We start from the raw sequence: 25,693 nt of genomic DNA, 5'->3' as shown, positions 1-25,693 counted from the left end.
TTGATTTTAGACATCAAGCTCTTTACTGCCACCTCTGGCTACCATGTGCTGACATATTTACAGGTGTGTGTGTGGGGGGGGGGGGGCTGACATATATACAGGTGCGTGTGGGGGCGCACATATATACAGGTGCGTGGGGGGGCGCTGACACATATACAGGTGCGTGGGGGGGCGCTGACACATATACAGGTGCGTGGGGGGGCGCTGACATATATATACAGGTGTGTGCAAGGGCCTGACATATATACAGGTGTGTGTGAGGGGCTAACATATAAACAGGTGTGAGGGGGTGCTGAGTGCAAACAGGTGAGGTGGCCAGTTTGCAGATTTGGTAGGATGGCCCATAGGCGAGCCCTGGGGAATGTTGGTGTTCAGGCTCAGGGGGGGAGGTCTAAAGCTGTGTAAGGAGTCCAAAAATTTCTGATGGCTGCCCTGGCTGGAAGATGCTTTTTTTTATTACATTAGCACTCCCACATTTGTCATGTGACACATGGTGAATTTAAATGAATGTATTGGATATTGTGACTTGGAACAGGAAATTGTCTTATCCCTTTTGCAATTAGGGACAGATTAGCTGTAGTAAACTATGAACATAGAAGAATCAGACAGCCATGACACTACAAACTGCAGCCACAACATATGAGCCCATTATTTCATGGCAAGGCAAAATATCAGCACAAAGCAACATAACAACGCCAATAACTAGTTAAAGCAACGAAAACATGTGAAACTGTACAATGCAATTAGTGGCAGGTATGCTTGGAGGCAGCCAATATCTCTATCCATTGCTATACAGTGGATATAAAAAGTCTACACACCCCTGTTTAAAATGTCAAGTTTCTCTAAAATGAGACAAATATAAATCATATAAATCATTTCAGAACTTTTTTCACCTTTAAACGGGACCTATAAACTGTACAACTCAATTGAAAAACAAACGTGGGGGGGGGGGGAATAAAACTAAAATAATGTGGTTACATAAGTGTGTACACCCGCTTATAACTGGGGATGATGTAGCTGTGTTCAGAATTAAGCAATCACATTCAAACTCATGTTAAATAGGAGTCAGTACACACAAAGAGCCTCTGAATAAAGTTCAGCTACTCTAGTAGGTCTTTCCTGACATTTTCTTAGTCGCATCCTACAGCAAAAGCCATGGTCCGCAGAGAGCTTCCAAAGAATCTGAAGGATCTCATTTTTAAAAAGGTATCAGTCAGGAGAAGAGTACAAAAGAATTTTCAAGGCATTAGATATACATGGAACACAGTGAAGACGGAGATGGAACAGTGACATCACAAAGAACTGGACGTCCCTCCAATATGTATGAAAAGGTGAGAAGAAAACTGTTCAGGGAGGCTGCCAAGAGGCCTACAGCAACATTAAAGGAGCTGCAGGAATATCTGGCAAGTACTGGCTGTGTGGTACATGTGACAACAATCTCCCGTATTCTTCATATGTCTGGGCTATGGGGTAGAGTGGCAAGACGGAAGCCTTTTCTTACAAAGAAAAACATCCAAGCCCAGATAAATTTTGCAAAAACACATCTGAAGTCTCCACAAAGCATGTGGGGAAAATGTTTTCTAGTTTGATGAAACCAAGGTTGAACTTTTTGGCCATCATTCCAAAAGATGTTTGGTGCAAAAACACCACTGCACATCACCAAAACAACACCATACCCACAGTGAAGCATGGTGGTGGTAGCATCATGCTCTGGGGCTGTGTTTCCTCAGCTGGAACAGAGGCCTTAGTCAAGGTAGAGGGAATTATGAACAGTTCCAAATACCAGTCAATATTGGCACAAAACCTTCAGGCTTCTGCTAGAAAGCTGAACATGAAGAGGAACTTCAATCCACAAAGAATGGCTTCTCCAGAAGAAGATTAACGTTTTGGAATGGCCCAGCCAGAGCCCAGACCTGAATCTGATTGAAAATCTGTGAGGTGATCTGAAGAGGGCTGTGCACAGGCGATGCCCTCACAATCTGACAGATTTAGAGTGTTTTTGCAAAGAAGAGTGGGCATATATTGCCAAGTCAAGATGTGCCATGCTGATAGACTCATACCCAAAAAGACTGAGTGCTGTAATAAAATCAAAAGGTGTTTCAAGTATTAGTTTAAGGGTGTGTACACTTATGCAACCATATTATTTAATTTTTTTATTTTTTACTTCCCTCCACCTAAAATATTTCCATTTGTTCAACTGAATTGTACAGTTTATAGGTCACAATAAGCCCTGGTTCACATTGATGCTACTTTGAAATTGCGCAATTTCAAAGTAGCAAGGTCAGCGAGATTTCAGGTGCTACTTGATAGACATCTGTGTGGCCTCATACACAGGTGTCTATTGAAGTCGCACCTGAAATCGGCAAAAGTAGTGCAGGAACTACTTTTACAAATTGGTGCGGCACCGCAAAATCGGTGTCGCACCAATTGGAACAGTGCCATTGCCGCCAATAGGCTGCGACTTGTCATGCAATTTGATCTCTCAAATCGCATGACAAATCGCTGCAATGTGAACATAGGCTTAAGATGGAAACATTTCTGAAATTATTTATCTTTGTCTCATTTTTTTTACATCACAGAAACCTGACATTTAACAGGGGTGTGTAGACTTCTTATATCCACTGTATTTAACAGAGAATTCCACAGACTAGCGCTAGGGCTGCAGTATACAAAGGAGCTGATGAGGTGGGGTGGCTTACACATATATGCACAGGCATCAAGGGGAGGAAAAAAAACATTGTGTACATGAGGCCTTAGCCCCCACTCACACCAAATCCGATTTTGAAATAGTGTGACTTCACTTGGAATCACCCATTTTCAAAGCCGTATGTCAGTGTGACTTGACTTACATCTGTGCAACTTCGTGCACAGATGTCTATACACGTCATACATGAAATCGGCAAAAATAGTGCAGGAACCTTTTTTACCAAATCGGTGCAGCACCGCAGAGTCGGGGTCGCACTGATTTGAACAGTTTAATTGCCAACAATAGGGTGCGAACTGTCACACACAGTGGTGGCCCGTCCATTAGGGGCACCCAGGCGCCGCCCCCTCTCCTCTTCACCCCCTATATGCAGTGGATAGATTCATGCTATGCACTGATCCTCCTCCTGGCCAATCAGGAAGCAGGTGTGAAACCCATTTCCCGATTGGCCAAAACATCAGGCGATCCTATTGGACACCTAGCGCCGGGAGGAGCAGAGAGGAGCCGCATCGCGGAGAGGACACCGGAGCCTGCCACGCTTGAAGATGGCCACAGGGGGTCCAACCGCTGCTCTCACTGCCCGCATCCACGGTTAAGGACAGCGGCTGGTGGAGGGGGGTCCTACGCCACTCCGGAGGAGGGGGGGGGTTGGTTGGGGGGGTAGTTGTGCTAGTGCTGGCCCGGGTGGGGGGGTTGTTTGCCCCACCAGTCACACTGGAGTGAACAGGGGCTTAGGGCTAGTTATAAATTGAGGGAGTTACCATTTTGTTTAGCTTACTAGTGTTGTGGTGTGAACAGGACACACATAAAACAATTGTATTCTTTTTGCCTTTACAGAGACCAGTGTTTAACAGGTGTAGACAAAAAAAAAAAAACAGGTCTCAGCGCATGGTGTGAACAAGTCTTTGTATATATTTTATAATTGTAATTATATAGGCAGCCTGAACATTGCCTATATACGCATACAGGGTGCAGACTATCCAGTTAATGGCAATGCCTCCATCAATAAGTGTATTAATAACTCTCTTATATTGTAGTTCATAACACACCACTGGTGACAGTCATATTTGTCGAGCAATTTTGTGAACAGTTCTATAAATGGCTAAACATGAGGTTGATCAGACTGAGACAGAGTATGTTCAGTATCACATTTCTGCTGGGTGGACACAATAAAGGCAAACTGAGCCATTCTAAAACAGTCATAGAACTGAATGGTGGTGTTATACACAGTGCCTTTAACCCTCTAGTCTACTGGCTCACCTTGCTTTGTTTGTTTTTTTGTGTTTTTTTTTGTTTTTGTTTTGTTTTTTTTTTACTACTTTCTGTTCTACCTTTTATATTTTCTCTGAACTTTTTGCAGCTTCCTGTGCTTCCTACAACTTTTCTTTTCTCAGTCCTCAGGGCCACAACTTCCCTTGTCAGAATCCGTCCACTCCATTCTGGTCAGGTACTGCATTTCTCCTAATGAACACAGCCACGCCTAGTTGCGGTTTGAAAACAATACAATGACTGATCATATCATATGCTCTCTGATACTACCTTATATAAAGCAAGCATGTTGAACACCTAATGATAAGCAGACGTAAAGTGGTGTTAAACCCCCAAAACAAAAAAATATATTAAATTGCAGCTTACCAATTCTTAGATGTGATGGTTGAATTCGTTTTCCGTTTTTAAGCTTTTTTTTAATTGGTGATCCGGCCAGTAGGTCTGATATTTTTCAACTTACAGGCCAAGCTGTCCAGCAAAAGTGGCAGTCAGAAAATTAGAAAAAAACATTTAACACTGAGGGGGTGCTCACAATGATCATGTGTGACAGCCAATCAGGAGGAGAGTCCCAGATGGATGAGGAACTCGTGGACATCGCTGGACAGAGATGAGGCTCAGGTAAGTATTAGGGTGTGCTGGGGCGGCTGCTTCAAACAGAAGGTTATTTTATCTTGATGCATAGAATGCATTAAGATGAAAAACCTTCTGACTTTACAACCCCTTTAAAGCGTTTGTAAACTTAAAAAAAGAAAAAAAAAATGAATCCTGTTCCCTTAAAGTATCCATAACAGGACAGTGCTTGAGCTGTGTAATTATAACCCTTGTATAATCTAAAATACCTTTGTCCGCCGCAGTGTCGCAGTCCCAATATAAGTCGCTAATCGCCACCATTACTAATAAAATAAATTAATTAATGAAAATTCCATAAAAATATTCCATAGCTTGTAGACGCTATAACTTTTGCGCAAACCAATCAATGTACGGTTATTGGGATTTTTTTTTTTAACAAAAATATGTAGCAGAATACATATTGGCCAAAATTGATTAAGAAATTAGTTTTTAATGTTTTTTTTTTTTTGGATATTTTTATAGCAAAAAGTGAAAAACATTGTTTATTTGTTTTTTTTCTTTTCAAAATTGTCAGTTTTTTTTATATTGCAAAAAATAACCGCAGAGGTGATCAAATATCACCAAAAGAAAGCTCTATTTGTGGGGAAAAAAAGACATCAATTTTATTTGGGTACAGTGTAGCATGGTCGCGCAATTGTCAAAGAAACGCAGTGTCGTATCTCAAAAAAATGGCCTGGTCATGAAGGGGGGTAAACCTTTCCGGAGCTGAAGTGGTTAAAGCTCTCTGACGGCTAGTCAGAGCTCCTGTCACTAAATAAAATGGTTACCTAACAGTCCTGTTTACACCTTGCTTTTGCTTTGCTCCAAAAATTATACCCCATGTCGCTTTAGTGGTGCTTCAAAGCCTCTCTAGAAGTCTGACAAAGCTCGCTTGAAACGCCTGCAGCTTTTGAGAGCCTTTAATTCAGCTTTATCTTTGCTTTGGAGAAATTGCAGGTATATCAACATCAACACACACAGGGCATCTGCCAAGCTTCATTAACCACTTTGTATCCGGGTCAATTCTGACACTTCGCTCCTACATGTACAAAAATCAACTTTTTTTTTTTTTGCTAGAAAATTACTCAGAACACCTAAACATTAAATATATATATATATTTTTTTAAGCAGAGGCCCTACAGAATAAAATGGTGGGTGTTGCAATTTTTGTGTGTCACATGGTATTTGCGCAGCGGTTTTTCAAATGCAATTTTCAAACACTTTCATGAATTAGAAAAAGCAAAACACTAAAGTTAACCCAATTTTTTTGTATAACGTGAGTGATGATGTCCCACCAAGTAAATAGATACATAACATGTCACTCTTAAAAACTGTCTGCCTGTGGATTGGCGGCAAAAATGGTGCTTAAAATTCTCCATAGGCGACACTTTAAACGCCTTTACAAGTTACCAGTTTACAGTTGCACAGAAGGTCTGGTTCTACAATTATTGCTCTCACTCTGGCATTTACAACAATACCTCACGTGTGGTGCGATCACCGTTTACATATGCATGCGGGATTAACGTATGCGTTCGCATTTGTGCGGAAGCACAGTAGGACGTGGGCACTTTTAAAAATGTATTTTTTTTTTTTATATACAAAAAAAATATTTTTTTTTGGATTAACTTTATTACTATCACAAGGGATGATTAATATTTCTTGTGACAGCATGGGCTGTTACAGGTCCCCTTTATGGAGCAATCTGGGGTCTATTAGACCCCAAATCTCTTCTCTAGCCTGCCATGCAGCCGATGGGACACAGATCGGTCTGTTTCGGTAAACAAAGAGGTGCAACTGGAAGTGACAAAATACTCGTCGCTCCCGGTTTCTGGGGTTACAGAGAGAGAGGAATGATGTTGGTTCCTCTCTCTGTTCAGTGCAGCAATTGCCGCCGGCCACATCGCTCCCGTGCTCCGCGATGGGACGGTAGAGCCCGGGAAATGTGGCCGGGGGGGAGACCCTTTTCCACCACCCGCAGAAGTGATCGAGTGGCTGATTAGCCACTCTAATTCTTCTGCCTTACTGGAAATCGTTGGCTGAAAAGATCCATACCAGGAGGACGCCTGTAGGTGCAGGCATTATCCCGGTATAACTACTGAAAACCGGGCAGCAAGTAATTAAAGGGGTTGTAAACCCTCAAGGTTTTTCACCTTAATGCATTCTTTGCATTAAGGTGAAAAACCTTCTATAGTGCAGCAGCCCCCCTTTTAATTACCTGAACCTGATCATTCCAGTGATAGGGAGGAGCACAGCAGCTCCAGCTACTGTCTCAGGTCCTCATTGGATAGATTGATCGCAGCAGGAGCCATTGGTTCCCGCTGCTGTCAATAAAATCCAGTAACACAGGGGCCCAGTCCTGCTGTCTGTGTCAATGAACGCAGCAGCAGGAATCGGGCGCGCACCCGCATGAGTGCCCCCACGGAATGCGGCTTTCCGTGGGGGCACTCGAGAACAGGAGGAGCGCCGCTGAGGGACCCTAGAAGAGGAGAATCAGCTCTGTGCAAAACCCTTGCACAGAGGAGGTAAGTATGACTTTTTTTTTTTTTTTTTTTTTAATAAAAAACAAATCTTTACAACCCCTTTAAAGCTTAAAAATAAAAATCACCATTGAAGCATCAAAAACACAAAAAAAAAGCATGTTGAAATGGAAGCAAGTGTAAATGAGTCCTAGCAGTGCACCGTTAAGGAGATATTTAGTGTACATGCAGCCAGTGACCTCACTGGTGCATGCGCTCTGAGGAACAGCCTCCCGTGCCGTTTCTTTAGAGCCCTGTGCCGTGAACGGTGGCTCCTGTGCCAGAGTGACATCATCTCGGCTCCAGACAGTCACAGAGCCGGAGTCTGCGAACCCGAAAGCAAGACGGGTGAAGATGAGAGTGCCTGTAGCACTGACATCTCAGAGAGGAAGGGCTTTGTTTTAAAGTAAGTTTAACATAATATGCTAGAAGGAGATGCATACTAGCACATTATGACATTACCTTGCAGGTACAAGAAAAAAAATAAATAAAAATGTCCAGCGGTATACAACCACTTTAACCTTTACTATGATCCAAGTGTAACATGCCACCCTTGTAGCTTAGTGAACTGTGCCATCTTGTGGCTGTTTGTTGGCATTGCAGTGTGACAGTTTCAGGTACCAGAGGCTTACAGTATGTAGCAACACTATAGTTTTAGTATGAATCTACTGCAGCCTATCATCAGCATTTAGCTGTTATGTGGTTGCTTGGGTACTGCAGACCATAGCTCTTTGTCTCCTGATATTAAACTAAAAAAGTATATACCTTCCCAAAGAGGTGAAGTTAAATACTACCTATTCCATCCTCAGGCAACTTTAATTTAATGGCTTGTATTAGCACCTTCACTAACGTTTTTCACTAATATTTCTGTGTTTTTCAGTAATGGTGCACTGTATCTTCCAGCAGAGGGTTTATTTGCAATGCCTTGGGAGACTAAACAGAACTCCATTCTTGTCTGCAGGCAGCTGAGTTGTGGAGTCATTATTTCATTCATAAAAATCTATTACTACTAAAAAGCCGTTTTAGTAAAAAATGTTGCAGTGTGAGAGATCCTGTGGATAACTACCCTGAGGCTTAACACAAACTTAGTTATTTTGCAGTTGTTAAAACCAATAAGAAATACCTTCTCCATAATCAGTACATCATTGTTCCTCACCTGCTCTGCCTTTTTCTTCACCCACCTTGCCTCTTACCTCCTCTGCCAATTCTCTGTATCCTCATCTGCATGTATTTTCTACAGGTCTCCAGCAGAGTTATGCCATATTGTATGCCTCCTCCTTGTAAAACAGCAAGATTAGTCTTGTAGTGAAAAGTCTCAGAGCTTTGTAGTAAAACGCCAAAAAAAAAAAATTCTACCTTAATGCATTACCTGCATTAAGGTAAAAAAAAATTCCACTAAGTGACACAAACAAATCCAGCACTGTGCCTGTCTATAGCATCAATGGTTCCCTCTTAATAAATTATTCAATGTTGTAAAAAGTCCCACAATAGTGAAGAAAAGTGCTCGTGCTTAAATATAAAGTCCATGCTCCACTGTTCAGTGTTCAGACACAGTGCCCCACATGGATGTACACTCATCCTATATGTTGACCATCTATCTCTAGAGGGGTCACTTGTGCTTTGTGGGGAAAAGACCCCTGGATGGTATCTTTCAAAGTCAGCTGCACTGTAGGTAATCCTTGATAGATGGGGAATAGGAATGACAAAGGGGGGCACCCATAGCGTTTTTTTATTGGAATAACAGTAAAAAATTAATTTTGGATACACTTACATTTTAAGGTGCCTGTGTCTGGCACCTGGTATGATCAGCATGTATTTGAAATATAGGGTGGACGCCACTTACAGCTGACAGGCAGGGTATGTATGACAGAAGAGACCCTATCTGTCTTTTCTGTCATAAATGCTTCCTCCTGTCTGTCAGCTGTGATATACACTGAGCTGCGCATGTGCAGCTTAGCAAACATTTGCGGCCCCTGATCTGTGCCACTGCAATGTGACATCATCGCAGCCCAGCCATTCATGTGCAGAAGGCACAGAACCCAGAAGGAAGACTAGGTGAAGATGGAAGTGCCTGGGACCTTCTGGAGGGCTTGGTTTGACAGGCAATTGTGCCCTAATATGCTAGTGTGCCCTGCATACTAGTACATTATGGCATAACCCACCTTAGGGACCCCAAAAAGAACAACCTGCAGCAGACTTTACTACTATTTTAAGACCAATTCAAAGTTAGCGTATGGGGAGGGGGTTGTTCATTACTTTATTAATCTGCTTGAATGTTTTCTACATTTACTTCATTGGTTGCTAGGAACAAAGGGTGCCCATATCCTAGCAACCAATGATGCAGTCATACTGAACTGAAAGTGGGTGGAGCCTGATGGGGAACGCTAACAGACTAGTTTTCTATTAGGTCTGCCTAGCTGTGATTGGCAGTGGGCAGATTCCATAGTTGCTATTCACTGGAATCTTGTCTATTGCCATCCTCTGTCAATCACAGAGTTCTTCCCTCTCCAGCACCCAATGTTCTATGTGGTTCAGCATTTGTATGTATGTGAATGCAGCTCTACAGCAGACAGAAGTCAGGGGTTCTGGCAATACATGGTATGGTGTTATATCTCTGACATCTGCTCATTGTCACTTCTCTCTGTATCATATAATCACAGACATCTGTATCATCCACTAAACATGGATTCATACTCGAGAACTAAAAAAACAAAGCACATAAAAACACTACACACAATACAGGGGTAGCTATCTAAAATAAACTATGTCTGTCTCCCTCATTAGATCAGTGTATTGACCAGAGCCACCACTCAACCTGAAACTGCTTCTAAAATCTTTGTATAATTACTGATATTCTGTCACTTGGCCTTGCTGGTGCTGTAACATAATTTCCTGTCCCTCTCCGCAGTGTTCACGCCTCGTCCTATAGGGACCGCAGTTGCCAGGTACAACTTTGCCGCCAGGGACATGCGAGAGCTGTCTCTACGGGAAGGAGACATCGTGAAAATCTACAGTCGGATGGGAGGAGATCAGGGCTGGTGGAAAGGAGAAACAAATGGAAAAGTAAGAGCAGAAGCTAACCATTGATAGTTTATGGCAGCAATGACTGGCATCTTATACCACTGCTTCCCTGCAGGGATACATAAAGATGAAGTTGATAATATACAGTATTTTATCAAGCTGACAGCAATAGTTATATTTTTAATAAAACTGAAAGCAATAGTTATGTATTCAGTTTAGTTTTATATTCACTGTATACCTGCACACCAAAAATACAAGTTCAGTGCAAGGGAAACATGAACAGACAACATGCTGCGGAGAAGGAGAGGCAGACTGCATGTGCTTGCAAAAGGCTGTGAGCACTGTAATCTAAAGGGATTGGAGGAAGCTTTTTTTTTATGCTCAGTGGTTTTCCTGTGCTACTTGTATATAAACTGTATTGTACAATAGGTGTGCAGTCTGTTATTTCATCTAAACTCACTGTGGTCTCTCTGCAGATTGGCTGGTTCCCCTCCACCTATGTAGAAGAGGAAGGTGTTCAGTGACGGTGGGCCCATGGGTGAAATTTACACCCCCTTCCAGACTTCTGTAATTCTTTGCACAAACAATGGATGGGACTTTCCTACAGAGACCCCTGTGGCCCATGCACAGGCTAATGAACTGTCCATGCCTCTTCTCCTGCTCGATGGTCTTCCTTGTTGGTATTACATGTATATAAGATTTATAATTCTGATGGCAGTGGAATAGGAAGATGAACTGTAACATGGAATGTTGGTTTTGCCTATTTTAAAAAAAAATTAAAGTAAATCAGTCTCTGGCTGCCTTTTCTTCCTTCAGGATTTGGCAGGGATTGGCCCACTTTCTGCTTTCATAGTTAAAGAGATTCTGATCATCAAGTAAGCTGCATTTGTTGACTTTAAAATAAAGGACCTGTTATTTCTTCACTAATCAGTTTGGTGAAAGTTATAGAATTTTGTTTATATAAAGCATTTGCCAAAAAGCAGAGAAACACCTAGCCTTTCAGCGGACAGTTACACCACTTTGTTGAATAAGGAAAATTTTGAAAAGCCCAATTTCAGACATTGTTTGTGTGTTGGATGGGGTGGGAATGGTAACAACCTATGTCATGATTTTTTTTTTTTCTTTTTGCAATCTGTGTCACCATTAATAAGTTCCCTTGCTTCCTGTCCCAGTGACACCTGGATAAGAGGTGAAAATTGCCCTCACAGGGAACACACAAACAGCAATAGAATCACGAAGGATAGTTATCCCTCACTTTCAAACCATTCTACCTAGGAGATGAAATGAGGAGGAATCACAGACAGCAATTAAGGGCCTTACTGAGGATCTTACCCTTCCATCCTAAATGTAAAACGCCAATTTAGGGCAAACAGAAGATAAGGCAATATGTCCTGAAAACATACCTACGAGATGAGCTTTAACCTTAGGTTGTCATTCTCCAACTCAAAACTCGACTTGAATACTAGACCGTTCTGTTTATAAAAAAAAAAAAAAAAAATTCTATACAGTGATTTCACAGGCAAGGTAAACAGTTTGTTCAGCTGGAACTAATTGTGGCCTTACATTGGGGAAACAAATTCCATTATAGTCATCAGATTCAGGTATTTACAACAGCTTGTCTCTATATTGTTATTCCATAACTTCCATTCAGCTGATCAACATATTCCAATAACGACACGTTATCTTTATACCATTGGCACTGAATGGCTTTAGCTTGAATCAAAGAGAAGCTGCCTGTTCTGCACAATGGGAGGAGGGGGGAAAAAGCCTTGGACATCTTTGTGCTCGACCTGTGCTAGTGGTAAACCATGTCAATGGGTGATGAATTTTCCTCTCTACCTCACATTAACCAGATGGAGAATTTCACCTACTCAGGGCCACTTGCCTAAAGACCCTTTTAAAAAAAGCGTGATTGGACTCTCCGAGTGAGGCTGCGTTGTGGGAGAGGGCCACCATGTGTTACGAACCAGGTTTAAGTCTGAACCCAGAAGTCGACTGTCATTCCTGGTCCAAAGAGCCGCTAGGGGTGGGTGATTTCTTGCCCTGCAGCGGACATACACTATATTGTCAAAAGTATTGGGACGCCTGCTTTTATATAAACTTTAATGGCATCCCAGTCTTAGTCTGTAGGGTTCAGTATGGAGTTGGCCCACCCTTTGCAGCTATAACAGCTTCAACTCTACTTTTTACATGTAGGAGAGGAATGCCGGAATTCGCACGGTAAAAGGCAGGCGTGCCAATACTTTTGACAATATAGTGAATATACAAATGGGTGAAGATGATCATGACATCATTGACTTAAAGTGATTCTAATGGTTGTACATTATTAAAAAAAATAACAAGCATGTTATACAGAGTGGTTTTTTCACAGAGCAGCCCTGATTCTCTTCTTTTTGGGTCCCCTGCCGTGGTTCCTGGCTTGTCTCCCCTTCTGATTGCCCCCAATAGCACTGTGCACTAGAGCTGCACGATTCTGGCTAAAAATGAGAATCACGATTTTTTTGCTTAGAGGATAGATCACGATTCTCACGGCGTAACATCATCTTTCACATTAAAACAAAAAAAAATGTGCTAACTTTACTGTTTCTTTTTTTTTTATTTATTGAAGTGTATTTTTTCCCAAAAAATTGCATTTGAAAGACCGCTGGGCAAATACAGTGTGACATAAAATATTGCAGCAATTGCCATTTTATTCCCTAGGGTCTCTGCTAAAAAAAAAAAAAAAATATTATATTATATATTTTATATATATATAATCTCTAATGTTTGGGGGTTCCAAGTAATTTTTTAAGCAAAAAATATTGATTTTAACTTAAGAAAGAAGTGTCAGAAAAAGATTTAGACTTTAAGTGGTTAAACTTCCTGCATTTACAGGTTGTTTAAAGCTTGGCAGATTGCCCAGGTTATTTGTTTACACAGAGAAGTTTATCCCTTTGATCGAAGAAGGAAGTTAGATACAATGTTTCAAGTTCTAAACTTGGCAGACTGCCTGGATGTTTTCTTTTGACAGCTGAGTGAGCAGATTATCTCTCCACTTGTTTATATGAAAGAATCGTCAAACTCAGCAGGAGAGATCCTCAGGGGAGGTGAATCGAGATCACAATTTTTTAACGATTAATTGTGCAGCTCTACTGTGCACTGTTGGTGTACAGAATGCCTCCACACTCCACTCCGCACTAAGATACTAAGTCAGGTTTTAGCCATCTTCTGCAAAAAATGTCATTTTTGGTGAGATATTCCCTAAGGATTAATCACTTCTAAAGGGATTTAAAAAAAAATAAAAAATTAAGACTTGTTAGTGTTAGGCTTTGCTACCACTTTAACCCCCTTCGCACCTATGGGTAAAACAAATCTTAATGTCTAAGCATAATTTTGAAACTTTGACATGTTAGTAAAACTGTACATATCATCACAACTACTTTTTGCATCCAGGTGGATTATACCTTGTTTTTTTTCAGGAAAAAATGGGCTTTCATTAGGTGGTAAATGGTAATGGATATCCTCTGATTTGTTTTCCTTTATCAAAGGAAAACTGGCCCAAAATAGTAAAAAAAAATATAAATAAATAATTTCTAACTGTAGCTGTATATGTCTTGCTACTACCATAACAAATAAAATAAGTGCGCTTACAATCAAAATAATCACATCTCAAAATTCATATGTTACTTGCATAAATGAATATATGGATAATTCATGAATCAAGTACCTTAAATGAAAAAAGTACTGAAAAATCAATAAAGTGAATAAATTAAGTGCTCATTGCATAATAAAACATGTGAAAAATAAGTGAATGTGGATACAAAATCAAAGATCATAAATAAAATTAAAATAAAATGGTGAGTAAAGTCCATTCAAAAAACAGCTCAGTAAAGGTGCATCAGTCCCATGAAGGAAAAGTCACATTTCATTGAAGACAGCCAGTATAGGTGGAGAAAGAAGAGATGATGTGGAGATATATCCAAGCAGACAGTGAGTCCGGAAGACATTAAAGATGGACCCTTACCAGGAGTGGTGGACCTCCCTGATAGCGAGGTCTTGTACGAATGCAGATACAGCCCTCTGCGGGGACAGCAGGATGGTGGCGTCCGAATCGGCTGATGAATGAAGTGTTAGAACAAGGAACGAATCCAACCTGTCTACCTGGAGGGGGGCACCCACTAACCCTTTTAACCTTTTTAGTCATAGGTAAAAAGGAAGCAAAAAAGGGCTCCAATGGTGTAGTAAAGTTAAAAATATTTATTGGTAAATCAAGGCAGAAAGAACAAACTCCGCCATACAGTGATTAGAAATAGTTATAAAAGCTGGCATATAAAAAAAGCGAACACCCGTGCAAACAAGGGGCGAACGGCATGATGGCGTACAGTGCGTAGCCACGCCCTACATGTTTCATCATAAATTACTTACATCTTTGTATTTGCTACTACCATAACCTTCCACCAATGAGCAACCCAAATTAAATTCTCCTGCTCCTGACACTCGCAGCAATACCACATATATGTGTATGTTAGTTAACGTTTGTTCCCAAAGTACAGCCCAAAAACAATAGTGCACATTTTGCTTTTTTTTTATCCTACCTAAAACACACTGACCCGAACTGTGTAACACTGATACTAATTTTAAAAAAAATCCTGTCCAAAAAACTACTGACTCTGACCCAAACACTACCCCTGGCACTGGCCTGGATCAAACCTTGATCTAGGTATGTTTTTGTATTTTTTTTATTTTAATTCTTTACACGCTTTTTTTTTTTTTTACTCTGCAAGGAGAGAGAGAGAGAGATACGATGCATCGCTCTCCTCCATTCACAGGGGCAGGCTTCACAGTGACTGATCACTGTAATAGCCAATCAGAGGCTATCACAGCGATTAAGTGACCCGGAATCAGGAGTTCTGGGGCTCTCCGTGAGACCCTGGTCTCAGTGCTGGTAGAGTGCTGTGCGGCACGCTTCCAGCACAAAGGGAGATAAGCAAATATGTGGCCGCATTGAAAAAACCCAGCCCAGTGAGACCGCATATTTGTGTTAGGTTGATTTGAAGGGATTAAAGAGATATTAATGGGACTGCTAACTCATTTTGAACAAGCAGCTACCAAGCTTCAGCAGACTTTCTTTGAAAAGTAAAGCTTACAAGCAGCTAGCTTAATGAGTTCAGCTCATTGGATGGACAAAGACAGAGGTACAGCCAGAGAATGAAGGGTTAAGCACAAGCTGATGGCTGCAGCTTGTGCTTGTTTTTCTCCGCAGGCTCCAAGCTGTAAAGTGAAAGTGATTGAGGGCTGTATAGCCTCTACCTCCACGTGGTTCCCAGGTTCTTCCCCTATTAGCAGGAGCCTGGGATCACAATGGGCTTTAAAATATATGACGGGAGGAACCCAAAGAACATCTGTTCTTTGATCTCCTACACCCAGAATGAAACAAGCAATGAGGTATGGGGCATATAACCAAGCAGGTCTCTGCTAGGCAGTGGCGGCTGGTGCTCAAAATTTTGGGGGGAGATGCAAACAAACTGAAAAATACTGAAACCTCCCCATCAAATGCAGCCACCACTGAAACCCCTCCCAAAATCGTGGGGTTTGCGGCTCTGGCAGCACTCTCCTCTCCCCCACGCACGCCGCTCTGGCAGCACCTACCCAGGAAAATCATGCGTTGGTGGGTCACCCTCATAAAAGCATCCCCTTTTCTCCGATCTCCTCCCAAACTGTCTCAGCTTCCCTCTACACTGCTATAGATCAAGTGGAGCATCTGTACTAAATTGTCTGCCTCTGAGGATCAGTTCCAGCCTTAATTTCCTACCTTCTGGAAGACCCTGTCATTCGAGAACTGTCATTACCTGGACTTCATCCTGGAGTTCCAGAATATGTGGTTCTTCCTACATCGTAGTACCATCTCCTGGGCAGGTCTCCTGATATGGATCCACTTAGACCACTCCATGGTGCTGAGGTGTCTCTACCATTGAGGAACAGAAGAGCTTACCATGATAAGAGAGGTAGTTTGGATCCTGACTTGGATGGAATTTTTGCTCATTTCAAACACAGTCTGCTGGAGGTCAGGTTTCCCCCAACTGGTTGCTTCTGGACAAAAAGGGAGCAATACCTGGGTGCAATAAAAAACCTGTGTTGCAGGTGGAGGATGTTGGCTGGGGGACCCCAAGATACTCTGGGTCAACTGCATGCTGAACAAGCTCGTTTCCTGGTGCAGGAATCCTCAAACTAAATTTTAGAGAATATACATTGAACCTAAAAGGAATTAAAATGTGCAAATGTACAAAAGTAAAAGGAATGTACACAAACACTAGAAGTCTGCGTAATAAAATGGAAGGACTAGAACTTCAGATACATGAGGAGGATATTGTTTATGTGGAAATATCGGAAACCTGGTCTGAAAGCTCACACGACTGGCTTGTGATTGTCCAGGGGTACTCCCTGTATTGGAGGGACAGGGAGGGGATGTGCTTTTATGTGAAGAGTGATTTAATGGTGAATATGAGGGATGATATTGCTATTGGGGCTGGTGAGGAGGTGGGGTCTTTGTGGCTGGAACTCCAAAGTGGTGAAACAGTAGATTAATTGTGGGTGTATGCTATAGGCTCCCCAGCATTTAAGTGGAGGAGACCCATCTACTTTCACAGTTAGAGATGGTGGGGAGGCAGGGCAATGTTATAATCATTGGGTACTTCAACTATCCTTATATTGACTGGTCACTCAACTAAAGGTCATAATTTATTGAATGTAATGCAGGACAATTTCAAATAGAGAAGAGAGATAATAACACAGAACTGATTGCAGATGAGGAAGTAAGGGATAATTTAGGTAACAGTGATCACAGAGTGATTACATTTGCCCAAATTATAGGAAAATGACACGTGAGGGTAGAACAAGAACAATACATTTTAAAAGAGCCAACTTTAATAAGCCATGCTTCATATTACATGACACAAAATGGGATCAAATTCTTGCAACAAAGAACATTGAAGAGAAGTGGGAGTGCTTTAAGAGCATATTAACCCCTTCCTGCCTAGGGGTAAAACAAATCTTAATGCCTAAGCACAATTTTGCTACTTTGACATGTGTTAGTAAAGACATAGAAATCATCACAACTAGTTTGTGCATCCAGGTGGGTTATACCTTGTTTTTTTCCAGGACAAATTGGGACAATTTGTTTTTAATTTAGCTGTATTTCTTGCTATTACCATAAACGACCACCAAAGAATAACCTAAAATAAATTCTCCTGCTCCAAACAATTGTAGCAATACCACATATGTGTATGTTAGTTGTACATACCCATAGTACAGCCCAGAAACAATGTGCATTTTGCTTTTTTTTTTTTATCCTACCCACTGGGGGAGATTTACAAAAAAAATGGTACACTCAAAATGTGGTGCAGCTGTGCATGGCAGTCAATCAGCTTCTAACTTCAGCTTGTTCAATTAGGCTTTGCCAATAAAACCTGGAAGCTGATTGGTTTCTATGCAGAGCTGCACCAGATTTTGCACTCTCCAGTTTTCGTAATAACCTTCACTGACACAAACCAACCCTGATACCAAATTTTAAAAAAATGCTGCCCAAAATATACTGAACATGACCTTCCTTTTACCCAAACACTAACTCTGGTCCTGACCTAAATCAAACCTTGATCTAGATTTTTTTTTGTTTATTTATTTTTAACCACCTCAATACAGGGCACTTTCACCACCTTCCTGTCCAGGCCATTTTTCAGCGTTGTTGCACTTTGAATGACAATTGCACGGTCATGCTACACTGTACCCAAATTAATTTTTAATCATTTTCTTCATACAAACAGAGCTTTCTTTTGGTGGTATTTAATCACTTCTGGGTTTTTTATTTTGTACAAAAAAAAAAAAGACAGAACATTTTGCATAATAGGAAAATAGGATTTTTTTTCGTCAAATTTACCTGTAAAAAAAAAAAAAAAAAAGAGTACATCATGGGGCACAGAGTTAGGCTAATATTCATTACCTACTAGGTTATATGCCATCTCTAGGTGAATGGACACTGGTAGACAGTCTAAAGCCCCATACACACGATAGGACTTTGTACAAACTTTCCCTTGGATTTTTGTACAATGGGCGTTGCCCAAAAGTTTGTCTTGCATACAGACGACAGGACTTTTCCAGCCAACTTTCACCATATCACGTGGTTTTTCAGCTCTTTACCACCACCCTTTGGTCAACTTGTGTATTGTTGTCTGATATTGTGTCAATCTCGCCACTTTTTTTGGGGCGAGATTGACACCTTGCGATTCGGGTTGACACTGGTGCGGGGATCCGACTTGGATCCCCGCCAATGCCAGGCACTGTGTTTGGTATGAATCTTGAAGGGGAACTCCACGCCAAATTTTAAATAAAAAACCGGCATGGGTTCCCCTCCAGGGGCATACCAGGCCCTTAGGTCTTGTATGGATATTAAGAGGAACCCCAACGCCGAAAAAACGGCATGGGGGTCCCCCTCGTCCATACCAGACCCTTATCCGAGCACGCAGCCTGGCCAGTCAGGAAAGGGGGTGGGGACGAGCGAGCGCCCCCCCCCAGAGCCGTACCAGGCCACATGCCCTCAACATGGAGAGTGGGTGCTTTGGGGGAAGGGGGCGCCCTGCGGGCCCCCACCCTATGTGAATGAGTATGGGGTACATCGTACCCCTACCCATTCACCTAGGGAAAAGTGTCAATAAAAAACACAGTACACAGGTTTTTAAAATAATTTATTAGGCAGCTCCGGGGACTTCTTCCGACTTCGGGGGTCTCTCCGGCGTCTTCTCCCGGTGTCCGCATCTTCTGGCGCTCTTTTGCCAGCGGTGGTCCGGACTTCTGGATCGTCTTCTTCCCTCTTCTCTTCCAGAGATGATGACACGACGCTCTCTCCAGCCGGAATGGTCTCTGTGCGCTCCGCAACGGACTTATATAGGCGGTGACCCCGCCCCCTATGACATCACAGTCCCGGGGCATGCTGGGACTGTGAGGTCATAAGGGGGGCGTGGTCATGTCATCATATAGGGGACTGTGATGTCATAGGGGGGCGGGGTCACCGCCTATATAAGTCCGTTGCGGAGCGCACAGAGACCATTCCGGCTGGAGAGAGCGTCGTGTCAACATCTCTGCAAGAGAAGAGGGAAGAAGATGATCCAGAAGTCCGGACCACCGCTGGCAAAAGAGCGCCAGAAGATGCGGACACCGGGAGAAGACGCCGGAGAGACCCCCGAAGGCGTAAGAAGACCCCGGAGCTGCCTAATAAATTACTTTAAAAACCTGTGTACTGTGTTTTTTATTGACACTTTTCCCTAGGTGAATGGGTAAGGGTACGATGTACCCCATACTCATTCACATAGAGTGGGGGGCCGGGATCTGGGGGCCCCCTTATTAAAGGGGGCTCCCGGATTCCGATAAGCCCCCGCCCGCAGACCCCGACAACCAACGGCCAGGGCTGTCGGGAAGAGGCCCTTGTCCTCATCAACATGGAGACAAGGTGCTTTGGGGTGGGGGGCCCGCAGGGCGCCCCCTTCCCCCAAAGCACCCACCCCCCATGTTGAGGGCATGAGGGCATGTGGCCTGGTACGGCTCAGGAGTGGGGGGCGCTCGCTTGTCCCCACTCCCTTTTCTGACCGGCCAGGCTGCGTGCTCGGATAAGGGTCTGGTATGGATTTTGGGGGGACCCCCACGTCATTTTTTCGGCGTAGGGGGTTCCCCTTAAAATCCATACCAGACCGAAGGGCTTGGTATTCCCCAGAGGGGAATTCCCTCTCGCGCCCGCCGCAGTAGGAAAATGTGTTTTTCCTATTGCAGCTAGCGCGAGATGTACAGTACCCTGCCGCCGGGAAACATTCTCGTGGCTGCGTACTGTAGTTTGTACAAAAGTCCGATGGCTTTGTGTACACACGATCGGACTTTGCTCCATCGGACTTTTGTTGCCGGAAAGTTTGTCCGTTCGCACAGCCAACAAAAGTCCGATGGAAACTGAAAAAGTTTGTCCGATGGAGCGTACACACGGTCGGATGTTGCTCCAAAACAGCTAATTTGCATGTTTGTTGTCAAAAAGTCCGATCGTGTGTACGGCCCTTTAGACAGGAAGTGATCCCCTATATAACCCCTCCCATACATTAAGTACATCAGTTTTGTAGCAAGCACTGAATCCTCAAAAAAGAGGGGAGGGATCTCTGTGTCCCATGATGTACTCAACTCAAAGAAAAGGATTTTACAAGTAAGTATAACAAAAAAATCCTATTATCTTTTTCATACATCATGGGACACAGAGTTAGGCTAATATTCATTACCTACTGGGACATTCCAGAGAATAGCCTTGAGGGGAGGGAGACACCCTGTCAAACAATAGCCATCAGATGTTATACGGCAGCCCGCAGTACACTGCAGCTGAAAGTCGAATTCTCGGCTGCTTAAATCCACTTGATAACATTTTGTGAACGTATGCAATGAAGACCAGGTAGCAGCCTTACAAATCTGAGCCACAGATACCTGATGGCGAAAAGCCCAGGAGGTTCCTACACCCCTGGTAGAATGAGCTTTACTTTTCACACCATAGGCTTAAATGACCAATTGACGGACCAAATTGGCAATGGAAGCTTTTGGAAATGGTAATGCAAAAAAGGAGTTTGATCCTCCGATCTCCGCAGATCTAGACAAATAAACCTTGCCTGCCCAGACAACGTCCAAGGAATGCAGTCGTCTCTCTTCCACCGAACGAGACAGAAAAAAGAAGGCAAAATAATGTCCTGATTTAAATGAAAGGCTGACACCACTTTTGGCAAGAAGGATGGAACGGGTCGTAACACGACCCTGTTGTGAAGGATCAAGTATGGTTCCCTGCACGAAAGGGCCACCAACTCCGACACCCTTCTAGCCAAGGTGATGGCCATCAGGAAGGCTAGCTTGCGTGGCAGCAAGTCTAATGGAATTTCCTTAATAGGCTCAAATGGTTGTTTCTGTAACAAAGACAGCACCAAGTTCAACTCCCAAGGACACATAGGTGAGCTCATGGGGGGAAGCAAGCGAGTTGCCCCCTGCATAAAGGTTCGGACCACCGAATGGGAGGCTAAAGGCCTTTGGAAGAATACTGACAGGGCCAAAATCTGACCTCTGATTGTACTCAAAGCCAATCTGATTTCCACAGCTGACTGTAGAAAAGAGAGAATTCTCTCAATCACGTATATCCAAGGATGCCATTTTCTGGCTTCACACCAAGAAATATAAAAGTCTTCCAGACCTTATGATAGATCTTTCTAGTGACAGCTTTTCTAGCATTCACTATGGTAGATGCCACGGTCCTTCAATAGCCATGCCGTCAAATTTAGAAACTGTAAATTTGGGTGGAATATAGGACCTTGAGACAGTAGATCGGGGCGATGTGAAAGCATCCATGGCCCGTCTATTGTCAGTCTCACAATCTCCGGGAGCCAGGGTCTTTTGGGCCAGGTTGGTGCCACCAGAATGACTGGAACCCCCACTCTCCGAATCCTGCACAACAAATGTGGAAGGAGAGGGATCGGGGGGGGGAGCACATACCAGGGAGTACTGGCTCCATGGAACTACCAGAGTATCTGCTCCGATTGCCAGAGGATCCCTTGTTCGGGACACAAACTGCTGTAGCTTGTTGTTGAACATGGATGCCAATAGGTCGACATCTGACCATCCCCAACGCTGGCAAATTTCCTGGAACACCCCTGGGTGTAGGGACCATTCCCCCAGGCAGATCCGCTGGCGGTAACCTTCCAGTTCTCTACTTCCGGGATATGGACTGCCGATAGAATCGGCACATGTCCCTCTGCCCAGGCTAGTATGTGGTTCACCTCCTTCAGAGATTAATGACTCCTGGTACCGCCTTGGTGGTTTATATAGGCCACTGCAGTGACATTGTTGGACTTAAACCTGATAGGGCAGTCCTGAAGCTCCACTGTAGGGCCAGACGTACTGCCCGTAACTCCACGACATTGATGGGCAGGATCTGTTCTGTCCTTGACCATTTCCCCTGAGCTGTGAGCCCCTCTAGGGTAGCTCGCCGGTTCTTAAGCCACAAAATCTGCGCATATGTACAGACAAGAGAGAGAAAAGTGAAACCTGCTGTATTGAATCTTTTAAGGAATCAACAGCAAAACACAGCGCTCGAGGAATATTTGTCTTATTATTTTCAGCAAGATCATCTTCCTGGATAGGCCCGTCAGGCCGTCTGACCTGATCCTTTACGGACTGGCAGATACCAATTGCTGCAACAGCTGGCTGAATAGCTGAACTGGCCAAAGAAAAGGAAGCCCTTAATAATGACGTTAGTTTCTTGTCAACTGGGTCTTTCAAGCCCTGTGCATCATCCACTGGAAAAGTTAAGGAAGAGACTGCTGCATCTACGGCTGGCATGCTCCACTTTTTAACCACCTCCCACCCGGCCACTGCACAAATACGGCCAGGTGGGAGCTTCCTCCTTCTGAGTGGACGTTCAGGAACGTCCTTCAGAAGGAGGGGGATCGTACGCGCGTGCCCTTGCAGCGGCACGATCCCGATGCGCTCGTGTCACCCGGACAAGGCGCATCTCCGATCGGCAGGAGCTCTCCGTGATTGGCCCTCCTGATCACATGATGGCTGTGTCCAATCAGAGCCGTCATGTGATGTAAACAGAGAGCTGGTTATGATGATTGGCTCTCCTCTCCTTACACGTAAGTTGTCAGTGAGGAGAGGAGAGCAGATCGCTGCAGCCAGCCGGTGATCACTGAATATAAGCTGTTTTTTACAGCTTTTTACACACTGATCACCGGCACAGTGTCCCCACACATGTAAACACACACAGTGTCCGCAAAACACTGTCCCCACACAGTAAAAACACCTGTCCCCCACATACGTAACACTAAAATCATATGTCGCAATGATGATCTGCACACATATGTCCGTGATCATCTGCACACACCTGTCCGTTGTCATCTGCGCACATCTGTCCATGATCATCTGCACACATCTGTACATGATCATCTGCGTACATATGTCCGTGATCACACAACTCAATTATTATACACTTAACAGGATTTTTTTTTACCAAAGACATGTAGCAGAATACATTGTCTTGAATTTATGACAAAATTCGATTTTATTGGATTTCTTTTAAAACAGAAAGTAGAAAAAAAAAATTTTCAAAATTTTCGCTCTTTTTTTCCGCTTATATCGCAAAAAATAAAACATTGATTTGTGAATAAATACCACCAAAATAAAGCTCTATTTGTGTGAACAAAATGATAAAAAATTAATTTGGGTACAGTGTTTCAATTCTTAGAAGGAAGAGAAGGAACTTTTCATCCATGGGATATAAAAGGGAAAACCTCTTAGAAGGAACATGGGTGTCAAACAAACTGCTGAGCACAGTAGCGCTCCTGCGAAAGCACGTGCACCAAGGCGAAATGGAGCACCGTCGTGCACCATCATACAGGTAAAAAACAGCCAGACACAAGCAAAAAAAAAAGGTACACTTAGCAAACACCCACAGCTAGCCCAAAACTCCCCCATATGGCCACCGCACACAGATGTCCAGCCTCTAGCTAGCTTGAATGATTGTTACAATCACTGGGACACCCCACAACAAGTAAATAAGGGGGTTTCACTTACACGTCCAGGCGCAGGGCAGCTTAGAAACCAAGAGCCCAATCTTCAACCATCACGGCGGGTTCCTGTCACTTGAGGACCTTCAAGGACTGGGTACCCTTTTCATGTTTAGGGTCCACTCCCTTGGACCTGTACAGCATCCTGCAGCAATGCCTTAGTGCTGTGATGTCCAGGACTCCACTTTGCAGGGTCCAGCGCCCGGAGGTCGCATTACAGGCAAAACCTGTAATGTCTTCTTTGCGAGGCTCGGGTACCATTTATCTAAGCATATAGAGCCTGTGTCGGATGGATCCGATCGGTCAATCCCTTGATTCATTTAAGAACAGTTTGTGGCAGTAGAGACCTGGAGCTCAGAGAGCTCAAACAAACGTGCCCATCCACCTTGCAGATACTGGTAAAAAAAACTGATGTACTTCCTGTATGGGAGGGTTTATATAGAGGCTCACTTTCTGTCTAAGACTTTGTCTACCAGTGTCCATTCACCTAGAAATGGCCTATAACCCAGTAGGTAATGAATATTAGCCTAACTCTGTGTCCCATGATGTATGAAAAAGAAAATAAGTTTTTCTTAGTTTCTGTTAGTAAATTTTGTGAATAATTAATTTTTCTCCTTCACTGATGTGCACTGAGGAGGCAGCACTGATAGGCTGCACTGATGGGCACTAATGAGGTGGCACTTATGGGCACCGATGAGGAGGCACTATTATGCCGCACTCATGGGCACTGATAGGCAGCACGGATAGGCGACACTAAAAGGCAGCACTGACTGGCACCAGTAATGGGCACAGATTTGTGTCACTGATGGGCACTCATGAGCACCGATTGGTGGCACTCATGGGCAGGTATGTACTGGCCATCGAGACTACCGGGAGTTTTCCAGGGGGTGCTGATGGGGACCACTTTGATGTAAGGGGGTGCTGAGGATTATGCTGCTGACACAATGTGCTTTTTTTTCCCACAACACTCCGATGTAGGGGGGTGCCGATGGGGGACACTCCGATGTTAGGGGGTGCCGATGGGGGACACTCCGATGTAAGGGGGTGCCGATGGGGGACACTCCGATGTAAGGGGGTGCCGATGGGGGACACTCCGATGTAAGGGGGTGCCGATGGGGGACACTCCGATGTAAGGGGGTGCCGATGGGGGACACTCCGATGTAAGGGGGTGCCGATGGGGGACACTCCGATGTAAGGGGGTGCCGTTGGGGGACACTCCGATGTAAGGGGGTGCCGTTGGGGGACACTCCGATGTAAGGGGGTGCCGTTGGGGGACACTCCGATGTAAGGGGGTGCCGTTGGGGGACACTCCGATGTAAGGGGGTGCCGTTGGGGGACACTCCGATGTAAGGGGGTGCCGTTGGGGGACACTCCGATGTAAGGGGGTGCCGTTGGGGGACACTCCGATGTAAGGGGGTGCCGATGGGGGACACTCCGATGTAAGGGGGTGCCGATGGGGGACACTCCGATGTAAGGGGGTGGCGATGGCGGACACTCCGATGTAAGGGGGTGGCGATGGCGGACACTCCGATGTAAGGGGGTGCCGATGGCAGACACTCTGATGTAAGGGGGTCCCGATGGGGGACACTCCTTTGTAAGGGGGTGCCGATGGGGGACATTCCGATGTAAGGGGGTGCCGATGGGGGACACTCAAAATTAAAGTGGGGTGGTCTGGATGAAGTCCAAGGCCAAATTTTTGTCCCAGTCCAGCTCTGCTCATGGGCATTGATTGGTGGCACTTTTGGAGCTTTACTGTAATCAGGGCACTAATAAGTACCCTGATTAAATGCCCTGTTCTCCCCTGTGCACACTCCGTCAGTGTGAAGCGATGAGAGACAATTACCGGCACTTCCTGTATTTACATGTGACCAGCTGTGATTGGACACAGCCGATCATACGGTTAAAGAGCTGGGTCAGTGGCTCTTTAGAGAGATCTGGGTCGTGCCATGTCCTAGCAACATGGCGCAGCCGTG

The 25,693-nt window shown here is 44.0% G+C and overlaps 1 protein-coding gene across 8 annotated transcripts in view; it reads left to right on the top strand.

The window, feature by feature from the left end:
- Positions 1-10,915, top strand: part of VAV2 (vav guanine nucleotide exchange factor 2) — a 375,354-nt gene extending 364,439 nt beyond the window's left edge. For 5 of the 8 annotated variants that reach the window (XM_073599569.1, XM_073599567.1, XM_073599566.1 and 2 more), the window contains 3 exons: positions 4,065-4,151; positions 10,007-10,161; positions 10,596-10,915. In XM_073599569.1, coding sequence (XP_073455670.1) covers positions 4,065-4,151; positions 10,007-10,161; positions 10,596-10,643 — 290 coding nt within the window. In that variant the 3' untranslated portion in view covers positions 10,644-10,915. Of the gene's footprint in view, positions 1-4,064; positions 4,152-10,006; positions 10,162-10,595 lie in introns of those variants that run through there. The other 3 variants (XM_073599571.1, XM_073599572.1, XM_073599573.1) reach the window with 2 other exon arrangements.
- Positions 10,916-25,693: the final 14,778 nt, after the last annotated feature.

This window comes from Aquarana catesbeiana, linkage group LG09, assembly GCF_042186555.1.
Source record: "Aquarana catesbeiana isolate 2022-GZ linkage group LG09, ASM4218655v1, whole genome shotgun sequence".
In the NCBI taxonomy this organism is placed as follows: Eukaryota; Metazoa; Chordata; class Amphibia; order Anura; family Ranidae; genus Aquarana; species Aquarana catesbeiana.
This window is presented reverse-complemented; position numbering and strand designations above follow the sequence as displayed.